Source organism: Berghia stephanieae, chromosome 6 (assembly GCF_034508935.2).
Source record: "Berghia stephanieae isolate SIO BIC M18660-M18661 chromosome 6, UCSD_Bste_1.3, whole genome shotgun sequence".
Classification (NCBI taxonomy): domain Eukaryota; kingdom Metazoa; phylum Mollusca; class Gastropoda; order Nudibranchia; family Aeolidiidae; genus Berghia; species Berghia stephanieae.
Genome location: NC_088365.1, coordinates 60013884 through 60030636, shown reverse-complemented (window position 1 = coordinate 60030636; position 16753 = coordinate 60013884). Strand labels below are relative to the sequence as shown.

At 32.1% G+C, this 16753-nt stretch overlaps 3 protein-coding genes across 3 annotated transcripts in view; all 3 read right to left on the bottom strand.

Moving 5' to 3' along the window:
* On the bottom strand, nt 1-6444 carry LOC144975350 (uncharacterized). The gene is made up of 5 exons (XM_078919349.1): nt 6218-6444; nt 5076-5522; nt 3660-4106; nt 1717-2175; nt 1-133 (listed from the first exon to the last, which is right to left on the bottom strand). Exons 2-5 carry the CDS (start codon nt 5490-5492, stop codon nt 98-100), a joined length of 1359 nt encoding a protein of 452 aa, XP_078775475.1. The 5' UTR covers nt 5493-5522; nt 6218-6444; the 3' UTR covers nt 1-97.
* LOC144975902 (uncharacterized) lies at nt 6444-16109 on the bottom strand. Its single transcript, XM_078920090.1, has 8 exons — nt 16059-16109; nt 15164-15610; nt 13989-14432; nt 12523-12954; nt 11295-11741; nt 10299-10745; nt 9163-9609; nt 6444-6664 (listed from the first exon to the last, which is right to left on the bottom strand). The coding sequence occupies exons 1-8, from the start codon at nt 16107-16109 to the stop codon at nt 6446-6448; spliced, it is 2934 nt and encodes a 977-aa protein (XP_078776216.1). The 3' UTR covers nt 6444-6445.
* Nucleotides 15164-16753, bottom strand: part of LOC144975349 (uncharacterized) — a 7048-nt gene continuing 5458 nt past the window's right edge. Inside the window, exons 5-6 of the mRNA XM_078919348.1 lie at nt 16250-16698; nt 15164-15610 (exon numbers count right to left, since the gene is read on the bottom strand). Coding sequence (XP_078775474.1) covers nt 16477-16698 — 222 coding nt within the window. The 3' untranslated portion in view covers nt 15164-15610; nt 16250-16476. The remainder of the gene's footprint in view (nt 15611-16249; nt 16699-16753) is intronic.

Genomic DNA, 16753 nt, shown 5'->3' with positions numbered 1-16753 from the left:
TGATTTTTGAAGTACTGTAATCGAAGACTGCAACGGTCATCCAATATGGCCTCTTCTTTCGTTCTTGCTTTCAGCTCATAGTCCCGCCCTTCAAAGTTTATCCCTTTATGTGTGGACGTGGAGTCGTCTTAATCTATATAGGGTTGGAAAAGGAATGGTGATGGTAATTAATTAAAGAAGATACTACTATTATTATTACGACTACTACTAATACTACTATTACTACTACTACTACTACTACTACTACTACTACTACTACTACTACTACTACTACTACTACTACTACTAATACTACTACTACTACTATATACTACTACTAACTACTACTACTACTACTATACTACTACTACTACTACTACTACTACTACTACACTACTACTACTACTACTACTACTACTACTATACTACTACTACTACTACTACTACTAACTACTATTACTACTACTACTACTACTACTACTACTATACTACTTACTACTACTAACTACTATCTTACTACTATACTACTACTACTACTACTACTACATACTACTACTATTACTACTACTACTACACTACTACTACTACTACTACTACTACTACTATACTACTACTACTACTACTACTATTCTACAACTACTTACTACTACTACTACTACTATACTACTACTACTACTATCTACTACTACTACTACTACTACTATTACTACTACTACTACTACTACTACTACTACTACTACTACTACTACTACTACTATCTACTACTACTACTACTACTACTACTACTACTACTACTACTACTACTACTACTACTTTCTACTACTACTATTACTACTACTATACTACTACTACTACTACTTACTACTACTACTATATACTACTCTACTACTACTACTATACTACAATACTACTACTACTACTGCTACTACTACTACTACTACTACTACCCAAAATTATACAATAGGGTTTGTTTTCACTTTGGCGCCAAGGCTTTTGATACGATTTATTGTCGTTCAGTCAGTTCATGAAAGTTATTGACAAGAATCCAAGACCATAACATAACATAACATAACATAACATATGGTATAGGGCAAAATAGGATAAAATCCATTGAATACCCGTAATATCAATAGCAATGCCATAAATCTATTGATTAAATATTACAATCATGATACAATGGTAACGATAGTATTTCAACTTAAATGTACTCATGTAAATGTGGTGTACAAACATATATCTTTAACCATGTCCTGTTAAAATGCATTAAAGCGGTAATAGAAATGATTAGCTCTCATCTAGTTAATTGTGTCTTATAGAATATAATTGTATAGGATTAGATAGGGTTTTGTGTCTTTGTGTCGATTATTTTGGTAGCCTTAACTGGTATTTAAAATAATTCACTTTAACACGACATGCCATCTATAAGCTGTCTTTTGATGTAAAGAAAATTCAGTGTCTGTCAGGCGGTTTTACAGTTTTCTTTTGACAGAGACAACATTGTTGACGGCAAGGTAGTCATTTTTCACCTGAGTACGATTAGAGAATGTGAGTAAAGAGCCTTTTCCAATGACTCCTATATGTGCCGAGCGAGGTTTGAACCCAGGACTGTCCGATCCGAAATCGAGTGTCATACCACAAGACCACATAGCCGTACATCTGAGTTGTATATAAGAACAAAGGTAACGATTATAATGTTTTCACGACTTGCTGATAGTTTTAATTGATCGGTATAACTACCTGTTTGATGTTCTTTTCCAAAAGTGATATTCTGTTTCCAAGAGAGGACACAACTTTTTTGTTGGGGAGATGATCTATCCTGGACTTTAGTTCCTTGTACTGTTTTCCTTGTTTGCTTTCCAGGGCAGCTTCTTTGGAGACCAAAGATTGTATCTTTTTCAACTGGTCGTTTGATTTATTATTAAGTGTTTGTATCCGTTTATTCTGGTCTCCATTTATCTTTTCTATCGTGTTTGCTTTCTTTATAACTGAAGTAAGAGAGGCTTTATCTGCCAGTCGATTTTTTTCTTGCTGTGAGAGTTGCTGGTCTGTCTTCTTCATCCCACTCTCAATGGCTGTGTCTGTATTGACAAGAGACATGATCTGTATTGTGTGATCTCTCTCTTGTTTCTCGACGTCTCCTACTCTTCTTATTATTGAAGAGAAGGACGTTTTTTCAGTAACACGATCAGCGTTTACCTGTATGAATAATATAGTGAATTATTCATAAAAAAGATCGAAAACATCGATAATGAAAACAATGATGATGTTAATGGTATTGATGATAATGATGACAACGATGATGATGATAATGATGAGGATGACGATAATGATGATGATGATTATGACGATGATGATGATGATGATGATGATGATGATGATGATGATGATGATGATGATGATGATGATGATGATGATGATGATGATGATGATGATGATGATGATGATAATGATGATGATGATGATGATAATGATGATGATGGTGAGGACGGTAATAACAATGGTGATGAATAATTTTGATTAACTTTCTACACTTCAAGAATACTCATATAACCCTTTATTCCAACCCTTAATTTGGAGAACCTTATCATGTCTTAGTAGTTTTTTAGTCGAATCATGTTTTGAACCAGTCGAATAAGAATGTGATGGTTTAAATAGGCTGAAAAGAAGGGTTGTATTTTTTTGTTTGTTTGGTTAGATTTTGTTTTTGATAGTTATGAATACGGAATTGATGATTCAGGATTAGAGGGGTTTTCTGATACTGATATTCTGTTTAGATTGTGAAGGGGCAAATGATTTCTATAACGATCACTGAAGTTGATTTGAATTCATTCCGAAATAGTCTTTTACAACTTACTGGTTAGGAAATATCGAAGAATCTAATTTTGAGGGTGGATTAAAAATATTCTTTAAAGTCAGTAGAATAATAAATTTGCTGGGTTTTTTTTTTACTGCGCATTAAGGCTCATTCACATGCTTGTTGTTTTAAGCGGCGCGGTTAGTAGTTCATTTGGGAAATACAAAGCAATAATAAATTATGCTCTATCATTTCATCCTTTTATACCTCCAAGCGCAAAACAGTTAAAGAGAATATAATTACATTTAATGTGATTCGATTTCCACTTTTCTCATTTCAGGTTTAAAGTACACTGTATAATTATATTTTTATTCCACAGCTTACTTTTCCCTTAGATGACCCAAAGAGAGAATAATTCAAGCAAACATCTAAATTCTTTCATGAAACGCTCTACATCAATATTTTTATCCGTTATACAAAGGACCATTAATATTATCTAGTTGTCCGAAGAACAGATAGCTTTAATTCTCGTTTCATACAATCCATGCCATGATTAATTTGTACAATGATGGCAATTCCTTGTGTTATTCATTTGGACTTATGTGACAAGTTCTCATAAAACAGTCGAGTGTGACAGATGGGACAAAAATTCTATGCTGTGAGGATATCGTTCATATAACAACCCATTCTGTCTTTCATGCAAGGGTGAATCTCTTTGATATAATTAAAAATTAATACCATGCTGTATTTGTATTTGTTTTATGATTTACATTTATTTTAAATTGTGAATACCAATAGAGAATTGTCTTTTGAAATGTTAGTAAAGTGACGTTTTAACAATGTTAGTAATACATAATAATTGACTGCAATTAGAAAGCATACGCACCTTTTTGCTGTTCTTTTCTAGCACAGTAACTCTGTTCCCAATAGACGACAAAGATGACTTTTTGGGAAGTTGATCTACCTTTGACTTTAGTTCTTTGTACTGTTTTCCTTGCTTGCTTTCCATGGCAGCTTCTTTGGAGACCAAAGATTGTATTTTTTTCAACTGATCGTTATCTTTGTTTTTAAGTGTCTGTATCTGCTTGTTCTGGTCTCCATTTATCTTTTCCACTGAGCTGACTTTCTTTATAACGGACGTAAGGGAAGCTTTATCTGACAGTCGATTCTTTACTTCTTGTGCTAGTTTCTGGTTTGTTTTCTTTAAACTGCTGTCAATTGAAGAATCTTTACTAATTAATGATTTGATCTTCGTAGAGTGATCACGGTCATGTTTCTCCAATGTTCCAACTCTTTTTGTCATTGAATATAAAACAGACTTGTCAGATTTATCCTGCCATGAATAAGAGAGCCAGTTATAGTAAATCATAGCGATGCTTTTCAATATATTTATGATAACAATAATATATTGAAATGATAACAAAGATAATTTTGGTAGAGACATGATTATAATCTTTTTAAAAGTTTAGCAATATATTATACGAACTATCTTTAAATTTACTGAATTGAAAATATTAAACGTCCAATAAATTATTGTTATTAAAGGCATGTTTTTGTTGCTTTTTTTGGTTTATAAGGGTTATACGGCGCTAGCAACACATTTAAATTATATCAGCGCCAGAAAGGCATGTTTCTTTAAACTATCACAAATATACATCTTAGATTAGTTATAATATATACTTATATAGATAATATGTCTAAAATGTCCATTATAATAGAGAGGTAAAGTACAATTTTTCTCATTATTTGACAAACTTCATATATAAGGAATATATTTCAGTTTCTCGATATGAATAAAGTATTTGCATTCCTATGCTTTATAAATAATCCAAAGTATTTTATTTCAATACAGATTTTCACATATTTATAAATGTAATAAAACTAATCTAAAAGCTGCTACGGGACAAAAGCATCATTAAACATGTAGGAAAAAGAACATAAATGTACTTATTTTTAACCTGAGTAGGATTACACAATATGATTTATCCAGAGTGTTCAATTTTGGCAGACAAGGGAAGACTTGAACAACAAACCTATGTGACAAAAGTCTAATGTCACACGGTCGCATGTTTTTTTTTACTGTTGTATTTATAAGTCATATGTCTTTGATTTTTCTTTTAAAATCTGTTTGACGAATTGCTTTATAAAACAATAAAGGGGTTTTACAATGTGGACGCTTCTAAAATGTTAGCATCATCAAAGAATTATGTTCAGTCAGGAAATATACGTGTTGTTAATACGCTGACGTTTCAAAATTATAGCGATAGATGAAAAATTGTGTTTAGATTGGAAATATACACACCTTTTTGCTGTTCTTTTCCAACACAGTAACTCTGTTCCCAATAGAAGACAAAGATGACTTGTTGGGAATTCGATCTATCTTTGACTTTAATTCCTTGTATTGTTTTACTTGCTTGCTTTCCAGGGCAGCTTCTTTGGAAAACAAAGATTGTATCTTTTTCAACTGATCGTTATCTTTATTTTTTAGTGCCTGTATCTGCTTATTCTGGTCTCCATTTATCTTTTCCACAGAGCTGACTTTCTTTATAACGGATGTAAGAGACGATTTATCTGACAGTCGATTATTTACTTCTTGTGACAGTTTCTGATTTGTTTTCTTTAAACTGCTGTCAATTGCAGAATCTTTACTAATTAATGATTTAATCTTCGTGGAGTGATCACGGTCATGTTTCTCCAATGTTCCAACTCTTTTTGTCATTGACGACACAAACACCTTCTCTGCCTTGTCCTGTCATGAATATAATCAATAGTTATAAAATTCATAGAAATGATTTTGTTGCTTATATTAACAATAAAATTAATCACACAAAAAAATGCTCCATCTGGCAGAGTAATAAAAAATGATCTTACTCTACATTTGACAAATTTCACCAAAAAAATATCTTTAAGTTCATGTATTAGAATTATTCTATAATCTTATACAATATAAATGTATAAAAACTGTTTTGATTTCTTAACTAAAATATACGTGGGAATAAAAACAGTGTTTGGCCTGATAGTTATAAGTTATATATTATAACAAATTGTAACTTTCGTAGTTCCAATTATTTAACAAATAGAAGCAAATAATTTAGAACACTCCCCGATCTCGCTGCAGAACTTAACATGTTAGAGTTTTCATGACGCCTAAACTGCTATTATATCTTTTGTTGTTTTTACAGCAAAGTTTGCAAGCCCTCAGATACATATTTTTAATTTTAGTATGTTTTCCTATGTTTGCCACAGAGTAACAAATTTTGCCAAAATCCGATTATCATAACACATGAGCATTATGCCCTACTAGTTGCACATATCCTATTTATTTATACTTCATATTTTTGGAATAACCTTTTAATCTTTAACCTTTAATGTTTTGATAAAACGTTGACACTTCAAAAGTATAGCGAAATCTAAAAGTTGTGTTTACACAGAAACTATACACACCTTTTTGCTATTCTTTTCCAGTACAGTAACTCTGTTCCCAATAAAAGACAATGATGACTTGTTAGGAATTTGATCTATCTTTGACTTTAGTTCCTTGTATTGTTTTCCTTGCTTGCTCTCCAGGCCAGCTTCTTTGGAGACCAAAGATTGTATCTTTTTCAACTGGTCGTTGTCTTTGTTTTTAAGTGTCTGTATCTGCTTGTTCTGGTCTCCATTTATCTTTTCCACTTAGCTGACTTTCTTGATAACGGATGTAAGAGACGATTTATCTGACAGTCGATTCTTTACTTCTTGTGCTAGTTTCTGGTTTGTTTTCTTTAAGCTGCTGTCAATTGCAGAATCTTTACTAATTAATGATTTGATCTTTGTAGAGTGATCACGATCATGTTTCTCCAATGTTCCAACTCTTTTTGTCATTGAAGACACGAAAGCCTTGTCAGCCTTATCCTGTAAGAAATAAAAAACGTTAATAAAATTGTATCAAAGGCTTTTCCGATTATGATTCTGTTATTACCCAAATTAAGTTTGGTGAATTATAAGATATTCAATGTTGTTCTCTACTGTAACAAGACGTTAATGACACTTCTGCTCAACATTTTCTTTAAAATAAAGTATTTAACAAGATAATCAAGATAATTCATGAAATTTGTAACACGAATATTGATGTGTGAGGCATATCACAATCCATCTGGACTAATAGAAAGAGAGAATTACATTTGTATGCACTCGGAAGAAGAGGAACACCGCCACGGAGTTAGTATGCTCGTTAAAAAACACCTCAAAAATTATATGCTAGGATACTGGCCTGCAAGCGCAAGAAATGTACGTTTAAAATGAGAGCTAAATCTTTTGATCTTGTAATACTTTAAACTCATGCACCGACGAGAGATTATACTGAAGAGGAAATTGAACTATACTATGAAGAGGTTGACGATATTCTGAAGGAAGTAAAGTCCACTGATATACTGTTTATCATAGGAGATTTAAATGCAAAATTGACGATAATTCTTACATTGATATAGTTGGAAACCATGACCGTGGCGAAGAAAAGGTAGAGAGGAGAAAAACTTATTAGATTATGCGAAGAAGATGACCTTTGTGTTGCAAACACCTTCTTTCAAAAACCACGTGGAGAATCCCTGGCGACATTTCTCGTAACCAAATTGATTATATCATGATCAGGAAAAGATTCAGAAATTATAGTATAAGTGGTGGCTGGATTAGAGATTAAACTCAAAAAATATATATACAATATTCAAACAAATAAAGTAAAACATATCTTCTTTTAACAACAAAGTTAACGATGAACTATTTGCGGTTGAAGTGATCAACAGATACAATGTGCTCACAGTTTAAAAAAGCATGCAAGATAAGAGCCCATATCTTACTATCGAAAGAAATAGAACATATTATAAGAGAGCGGTCACAACGCCATGGAAAACTTCCAAAACCTCTATCTAGAGGAATTTAAAAAACATTAAATGACAATGATTTTAAATCTAATGGGAGAAAGAAAATAATACAAATTTAAAAAAACCCAAATTATAAAAAAAAAAATATAAACATCGAACAAATGTGCAAATAAGCTAAAAATTAATGGATTGAGAGAAAATTTCTGTTGACAAGATTGTCTGAGTGATACAGGAGAGAGGCACGGGAATTAGAATCTGCTATATACCAAGAAAGTAATTGCCATGGACTTGAAATACATTTGATGAAAACAAAAGTAATGGTGTTCTCCAAAACACAGACCAAAAGCGTACATCAAAATCAATGGAGAAATTATTCAACAAGTAAATTCAATAAAACACCTGGTTAGCATTGAGACATGCTCCTCGGAGGATGAGGTAATCAAATATGGCCAAATCAAATTCGTGAAGTTGAACAAAAAAGGTTCAATTTAAAGCAAATCCACAATAAGATCTAGAAGATATTTTTAGGCCATAAAAAACATCACTAAAACATCATTAAAGAATGCAAAGAAGGAAGGATTGAAGGTAAAAGATCAGGGATTCGGCGAAGACGAACTTGGATTCATGACATTTAGGATTGGTCGAGGATGGATCTCCACCAATGCACAAGATGCGCCTAAGACCGTGACAGCTGAAGGTCCATTCCTTGTCAACCCCTGGATAAGGGACTGCACACATGTTGATGATGATGATGATGATGATGATGATGATGATGATGATGATGATGAGGAGGATGATGATGATGATGATGATGATGATGATGATGATGATGATGATGATGATGATGATGATGATGATGATGATGATGATGATTTAACAAAAATATATATATAGGAATATAAATCGAGATAGCTTCTAAATAAAATAATACAGTGCTATAAATCAGGAAACCAAATATAATAAAAATTATCTGAAGTATAGGTTGTTAATCTTTCAGTCTAATTCAGTTACTATTATTAAAAAAACGATTCCACAGTTAAGGTGAAGTAATTTTATTTAAGTCAACTGTTTTCTATTTACTTTTAATAATTTCCGTTGAAAATGTCGTCATTAGAATGCAGAATCTCTTTTTTATGATCAGTTATGTGTTGTTAAAATAAAAAATACAATGAATTATTAAATGCAAACAAATTCAGAGGTTAGCGCATTTTAGTACGTTTTACCTAATTTAGAAATAATGTGTCCTTTTTAAAGTTTTGGAATCATCAGCCTTTAGAAGTAAAATCACTGTGCATTTACAATTAAGAATAATTATATTTTTCTAAAGTTTAAAGAGTCATTTGGTTTCAAAAAAATTTGAAATCTTTTTCCAAATTATAATCAAAAAAAGAGAAACAGATGTTTATATAAAAAATATTTGAGCCGAATGGAATTCATTTATCTGATAGTTTTGAGCATTGATAACTTCATATTGTTTCAAATTATTAAGGTTATGTCTATATTAAAATCGTGGTTCTCTGGAAATATACACACCTTTTTGTTGTTCTTTTCCAGCACAGTAAGTCTGTTCCCAATTGAAGACAAAGATGACTTGTTGGGAATTTGATCTAACTTTGACTTTAGTTCTTTGTATTGTTTTCCTTGCTTGCTTTCCAGGGCAGCTTCTTTGGAGACCAAAGATTGTATCTTTTTCAAATGGTCGTTGTCTTTGTTATTAAGTGTCTGTATCTGCTTGTTCTGGTCTCCATTAATCTTTTCCACTGAGCTGACTTTCTTGATAACGGATGTAAGAGACGCTTTATCTGACAGTCGATTCTTTCCTTCTTGTGCTAGTTTCTGGTTTGTTTTCTTTAAGCTGCTGTCAATTGCAGAATCTTTACTAATTAAAGACTTGATCTTTGTGGAGTGATCACGATCGTGTTGTTCCAATGTTCCAACTCTTTTTGTCATCGATGATACGAAAGCCTTGTCCGACTTGTCCTGTAATGAATAAGAATAAAAATTGTAAAATTTATAGTGATGCTGTTATTTTACGATTGTAACCAAGTCTGTATTAATGAGATAACAATGATGATTAACAAATATCCATTCTTGTAGCGAATTAATACGGTCTTTCTTCTCAGTTCACAAAATTTGAAATGAGTATCTGTAATTGTTCTGATTCAAAGTATTTATAGTCCTAAAATGTCAGTACATCAAAATAAATTTCTCCGATTTCCTGATATATCTGGTATAACTTTTAAGAAGTATATTCTCTAATATAGCATACTATTCTATAAATATGCTCTACCACTTTACAAATGTTTCCAATAGAGCATAACACGTAATACACAAGAAAGATTTGGATGCCTATAAGCACCATATTGTTTTGTTTTTATTCTCTGGTTCGTGCCATTCTAATGCCACCATGTACAATTTTTAGTAGGATTACAATTAAGTCTTATATTCATTGTCTTAAAATTTCTTTGACATTTGACATTTCTTTGACGCGAACAATAAACATTTATATGAAAATCAGATTTTAACTAAAAATTATAAAAATGCCTTATAAGTTACATAGTTTTTACCATATTTTTTCGTATTATGACGTTTACATTTCATTGTTTCTTTAACAGTATACATTTTTTGGCATCTTTTATGTTCCCAAGATAATCAAACAAAATGCACACCTTTTTGCTGTTATTTTCCAGCAGAGTAAGTCTGTTCCCAATAGAACTCAAAGATGACTTGTTGGGAATCTGATCTATTGTTGACTTTAGTTCCTTGTATTGTTTTCCTTGCTTGCTTTCAAGGGCAGTTTCTTTGGTGACCAAAGATTGTATCTTTTTCAACTGGTCTTTATCTTTGTTTTTAAGTGTCTGTATCTGCTTGTTCTGGTCTCCATTTATCTTTTCCACTGAGCTGACTTTCTTTATCACGGATGTAAGAGACGCTTTATCTGACAGTCGATTCTTTACTTCTTGTGCTAGTTTCTGGTTTGTTTTCTTTAAGCTGCTGTCAATTGCAGAATCCTTACTCATCAAAGATTTGATCTTTCCCGAGTAATCACGATTTTGTTTCTCTAATGTTCCAACCCTTTTTGTTATGGACGATACAAATGCCTTGTCAATTTTACCCTGGAATGACGGAAATGGATAATTATAAACTCTTTACAAAAGCGGTCATTATGATAATGCTATTACTTTGATTGGAAGCAAAATTTTATAAGGTAATAAATATCTTATTTTATTTTGTTTTTAAATGAGTTATAACAAACATAATGTTTATTTTTAGAAATACCTGCAATTAGATGTCCCTCCAATTTTCATCATTAAAACTATAAGTATTAAGTTCAACAAATTACTTGAAATCATATCCCCAAATATTTATCCTATTGTTTCTAAAGATTCTCTCTCTCTCTCTCTCTCTCTCTCTCTCTCTCTCTCTCTCTCTATTTATATATATATATATATACATATATATATATATATATATAATTGATTATATTTCATGCGTGTTATATCTTTTACGTTACCCAATTTCTATTTAATCTATTGCAGAAATAAAAAAAATTATTCTGTTCAAAACATAGGTCAATAAGTTGACTATTTCTATAAGATTAATATCTACCTTATCAAAAGTTCAACAGTAAGGGATAATTATTTGGAGGTGAATCATATAATTACCGTTTTGCTATTCTTTTCCAGTACAGTAAGTCTGTTCCCAATATAATTCAAAGATGACTTGTTGGGAATCTGGTCTAGCTTTGACTTTAGTTCTTTGTACCGTTTCCCTTGCTTGCTTTCCATGGCAGTTTCTTTGAAGACCAAAGATTGTATCTTTTTCAACTGGTCGTTATCTTTGTTCTTAAGTGCTTGTATCTGCTTGTTCTGGTCTCCATTAATCTTTTCCACTGAGCTGACTTTCTTTATAACGGATGTAAGAGACGATTTATCTGAAAGTCGATTCTTTTCTTCTTGAGCTAGTTTCTGGTTTGTTTTCTTTAAGCTGCTGTCAATTGCAGAATTTTTACTGATTAATGATTTGATTTTCGTGGAGTGATCACGATCATGTTGCTCCAATATTCCAACTCTTTTTGTCATTGAAGACACGAAAGCCTTGTCAGCCTTATACTGTAATGAAAAAAAATGACAGTTATAAATTACATATTGATGTTGTTGTTGTCGACAGTACCAGTGGCAGTACTTTACAATATCATATGATATATACATATATACATATATATATATATATATATATATATATATATATATACATATATATATGTATATATATATATATATATTTAGATTTGATCTATTATACTATATATATATATATATATATATATATATATATATATATAGTATAATAGATCAAATCTAAAAATATCATTTCTGAAAGAGAAACAAAGGAGGGGGAAGGGTCCCGATAGCTCAGTTCGTAGGGCATTCGTTTCACTCACAAAGGGACTGACATAGTTCCCTGGGGGTGTCGATTTTGTTTATGAACCACTATTCATCTAGCAGTGATGGGGTAGATGGAACTGCTAGATTTTGCAGAAAGTACATTGTGATATACTAGCGTCCCACACTTATGGCATCAAGGAGTTATACTTGTACGTTTCAAGCGAAAGAAACGTGGATGAACTCCATATAACTCCGTATAATGACATCGAAGTAATACTGGTGATAATATAAGACAATCTTATTTTCCAGCAGGAAAAATTCAATTAGGAATGTCTTCAATTTTTTTTTTGGTATTCAAAATTGTATAAGCACAATTCAATATGAAGTTATCAAAACTACTTTAGAAGAAAATATTACAAATATAAACATGAGAAATATATACTTTTTTGTCATTATACGTTTTTTGCCTTTTTTAGTTTCCAAGATAATCAGATAACGCACGCACCTTTTTGCTATTCTTTTCCAGTACAGTAACTCTGTTCCCAATAGAAGACAAAGATGACTTGTTAGGGATTTGATCTATCTTTGACTTTAGTTCTTTGTATTGTTTTCCTTGCTTGCTTTCCATGGCAGCTTCTTTAGAGACCAAAGATTGTATCTTTTTCAACTGGTCGCTATCTTTGTTCTTAAGTGCTTGTATCTGCTTGTTCTGGTCTCCATTTATCTTTTCCACTGAGCTGACTTTCTTTATAACGGATGTAAGAGACGCTTTATCTGACAGTCGATTCTTTCCTTCTTGTGCTAGTTTCTGGTTTGTTTTCTTTAAGCTGTTGTTAATTGCAGAATCTTTACTAATTAAAGATTTGATCTTTGTGGAGTGATCACGATCATGCTGCTCCAATGTTCCAAGTCTTTTTGTAATTGACGAGACAAAAGCCTGAATCAATAAGAAAGAAAGTTTTGAAAGTCATATTGATGCTATGACGGTATTAACAATGGCAATGCTGCATTAAGCAAATAACACATCTTTAAAAAATACCAATATTTCTAGAAAAACAAGGGTGTGTGGGTTGGGGGGGGGGGGGTCGAGATAGCTAATTTGGTAGGTCGTTCGTTTCACACACAATGGGACTGACATCAATACTGAGTGGCGTCGATTTTTTTTTCTGAACCACTGTCCAACTTGCAGTAATGAAGTAGATGGATCTGCTTTATTTTGCGGAAAGTACTTTGCAATAGACTAGCGTCCCATACTAATGGCATCAAGGAGTTGTACTTATCCATTTCAAGCTAGAGAAACGTGGATGAACTCCATCTCTATGGGTCTTATGACTCCGAAGGACTACTGGTAAAAATATAAGGCAATCTTATTTTCCAGCGAGAAAAAATCAATTAGGAATGAAATGTCTTCAAGTTTTTTGCTGTCAAATATTATACGTGCTATTCACTATGGAGTCATCAAAAGTATTTTTAAATAAAATATTACAAATAGAAACATGGGAAAATTAATGTTTCTATTTAATTGATATATCATATTTAAATTTAAACTCTTATTTTATCAAATTTTAATTGACATAATCAACCACTTTACAGATGGGTCCATGTCAACAGTAACACCACGTAGGAAGAGACATGACGGTAACATTAATGTTAGTTTATGTTGACACAGAAAATGTTGCTAGTCACCAGTTATACGCTTTTAATCTGAGAAAATACGAGTATGAGTAATTATTTATCAAGAATATCAAACTTCGGCCGTCATTGCAGGATTTGAACAAAGAACCCATATATGAGAAGCCAAATATTCTAACAAATGAGTAAAATACCTGTAATATTTATGTATGCTTATGTTTTATATTTCTTTTTATATTCTGTTTGCCATAACATTTTTATACTTAAACAAGCTAAACTGTGGCGGTTCAATGATTTAACCACAGCTAATAATTGTATTTTATCTGAAAATATACTCACCATTTTGCTGTTCTTTTCCAGCACAGTAAGTCTCTTCCCAATAGAAGACAAAGATGACTTGGGAAGTTGATCTATCTTTGACTTTAGTTCCTTGTATTGTTTTCCTTGTTTGCTTTCCAGAGCAGATTCTTTGGAAACCAAAGACTGTATCTTTTCGAACTGGTCGTTATTTTTGTTTTTAAGTGTCTGTATCTGCTTGTTCTGGTCTCCATTTATCTTTTCCACTGAGCCGACTTTCTTTATAACGGACGTAAGGGAAGCTTTATCTGACAGTCGATTCTTTACTTCTTGTGCTAGTTTCTGGTTTGTTTTCTTTAAACTGCTGTCAATTGCAGAATCTTTACTAATTAATGATTTAATCTTCGTGGAGTGATCACGGTCATGTTTCTCCAATGTGCCAACTCTTTTTGTCATTGACGACACAAAAACCTTGTCAGCCTTTTCCTGTAATGGATAAACATATATATTATAAAACCTGTAATGATATTACTGTTGACGACGTCAAAGTTTGCAATACCATATTATCAAAATTAAAACATTTCAATGTTTATCGTCCAGTCTATTTATGAGATAATTACAATCTTATTTTTCAGTTGACAAAATTCAATAAGAATTACCTTCATACTTTCTGGATGTAAAATATATTATTGACCTTTACAAGACAAAGTAATCAAAAGTATTAAACTGTTTTTTAAATAACATATAGGCGGAAGACACTAATGGTGTTAGTATAAATCTATCTTGTATATTGCTAAATGTTTACTAAATATGATCAACCACTTTACATGTGGCTCCCACACAGCACTTATGCAATAAGGAAATGTTATGACGCCTGTAAGCGCTAATATCGCTGTGCTGTTTTGACAGAGAAAAATTTACCAGCCGCCATGTACTATTTTCTAACCCGAGAATGCGTTCATGTCATATTCATCCAGACTAACAATTTTTCGCCAATACTGCAAGGCTTGAACAAGAAACTTATAATTCAGAATCCGAATGCGATAAGACAGGAGCAAAATGGGATGTAGTTTTGCTGTTTGGTTGCATACACTTTTTCATCTCTTTTCATATTAGGATACCAAAAAATCTTTGCCCTTCAATTTTATTTTTACATTTGACGTTTTGAAGATTTTAGCAATAGCTAATAACTGTATTCAGTCAGGAAATATACGTACCTTTTTGCTGTTCTTTTCCAGCACAGCAACTCTGTTCCCAATAGAAGACAATGATGACTTGTTGGGAATTTGATCTATCTTTGACTTTAGTTCTTTGTATTGTTTTCCTTGCTTGCTTTCCAGGGCAGCTTCTTTAGTGACCAAAGATTGTATCTTTTTCAACTGGTCGTTGTCTTTGTTCTTAAGTGTCTGTATTTGCTTGTTCTGGTCTCCATTTATCTTTTCCACTGAGCTGACTTTCTTTATAACGGATGTAAGAGACGCTTTATCTGACAATCGATTCTTTACTTCTTGTGCTAGTTTCTGGTTTGTTTTCTTTAAACTGCTGTCAATTGCAGAATCTTTACTAATTAAAGACTTGATCTTTGAGAGGTGATCACGATCGTGTTGCTCCAATGTTCCAACCCTTTTTGTCATTGAAGACACGAAAGCCTTGTCAGCCTTGTCCTGTATTGCAGGAAAGAAATAACTTAAGGCATTATGATTGGCAAGATTGTCGACATCAATCTATATTCTGATGAAAACTATAATGACAAACTTACTTATTTGTTTTAACAATAAATCAACAAATAGACAGCTCTGGAATCTTTGCTTTTTGAAAATGGAGATGAAGTAATTATCTTAAATTATATAGGCTGGGTATATTTTTAAAATACTTATTCATTGTGAAGTAAATTGGCATATGAATGTCATTCGATTTCTAATTCTTATGTGTTGAATTTTTAAAAATTGTTTCCGATTTAGTAAAATATGACCCAAAGTCTCAATCGGGTATTGTGTACTAAATATTTAGGTTTCAATCAAAAGACAGACAATAATGTGTAGAGTTTGACAACATTATTTAGTCTCATACTTTGTAATGCTAACATTTTATTTACAAATCCAGTTTTGGAACCTGGATTAACCCGACATAATATCGATTAGAGGCGATGGTTTTGAAATGCATGTAGTCAAAATGAATGAAATATTTTTGTTTCTTATAATGATATAAACTATATCCCGATACATTAATACATCTTTTAATCAATATTATTTTCAAATATTTAACATTAGTGGATAAATACTGGAAATATATGGCATCCTTACCTTTTTGCTGTTCTTCTCCAGCACAGTAACTCTGTTCCCAATAGAAGACAAAGATGACTTGTTTGGAATCTGATCTATCTTTGACTTTAGTTCTTTGTATTGTTTTCCTTGCTTGCTTTCCAGGGCAGCTTCTTTGGAGACCAAAGATTGTATCTTTTTCAACTGGTCGTTATCTTTGTTTTTGAGTGTTTGTATCTTCTTGTTCTGGTCTCCATTTATCTTTTCCACTAAGCTGACTTTTTATTTATAACGGATGTAAGAGACGCTTTATCTGACAGTAGATTCTTTACTTCTTGTGCTAGTTTCTGGTTTGTTTTCTTTATGCTGCTGTCAAATGCAGACTCTTTACTAATCAAAGATTTGATTTTCGTGGAGTGATCACGATCATGTTGCTCCAATGTTCCAACTCTTTTTGTCATTGAAGACACGAAAGCCTTGTCAGTATTATCCTGTAATGGATAAGAATAAAAGTTATGAAACCCATTGTGATATTGTTGTTAACAA

Excerpts from the sequence above, each read along its gene's own strand:
- LOC144975902 (XM_078920090.1), bottom strand. The coding sequence starts at position 16,109 with ATGCATTTCAAAACCATCGCCTCTAATCGATATTATGTCGGGTTAATC. Across the intron at positions 12,955-13,988 it reads TGGAAAAGAACAGCAAAATG|GCTTTTGTCTCGTCAATTAC; the intron begins GTGAGTATATTT and ends TTATTGATTCAG. Across the intron at positions 6,665-9,162 it reads TGGAAAAGAACAACAAAAAG|GATAAGGCTGACAAGGCTTT; the intron begins GTGTGTATATTT and ends TATTTCTTACAG.
- LOC144975350 (XM_078919349.1), bottom strand. The coding sequence starts at position 5,492 with ATGACAAAAAGAGTTGGAACATTGGAGAAACATGACCGTGATCACTCC. Across the intron at positions 2,176-3,659 it reads TAGAAAAGAACAGCAAAAAG|GTAAACGCTGATCGTGTTAC; the intron begins GTGCGTATGCTT and ends TTATTCATACAG. Across the intron at positions 134-1,716 it reads TGGAAAAGAACATCAAACAG|ATTAAGACGACTCCACGTCC; the intron begins GTAGTTATACCG and ends AACCCTATATAG.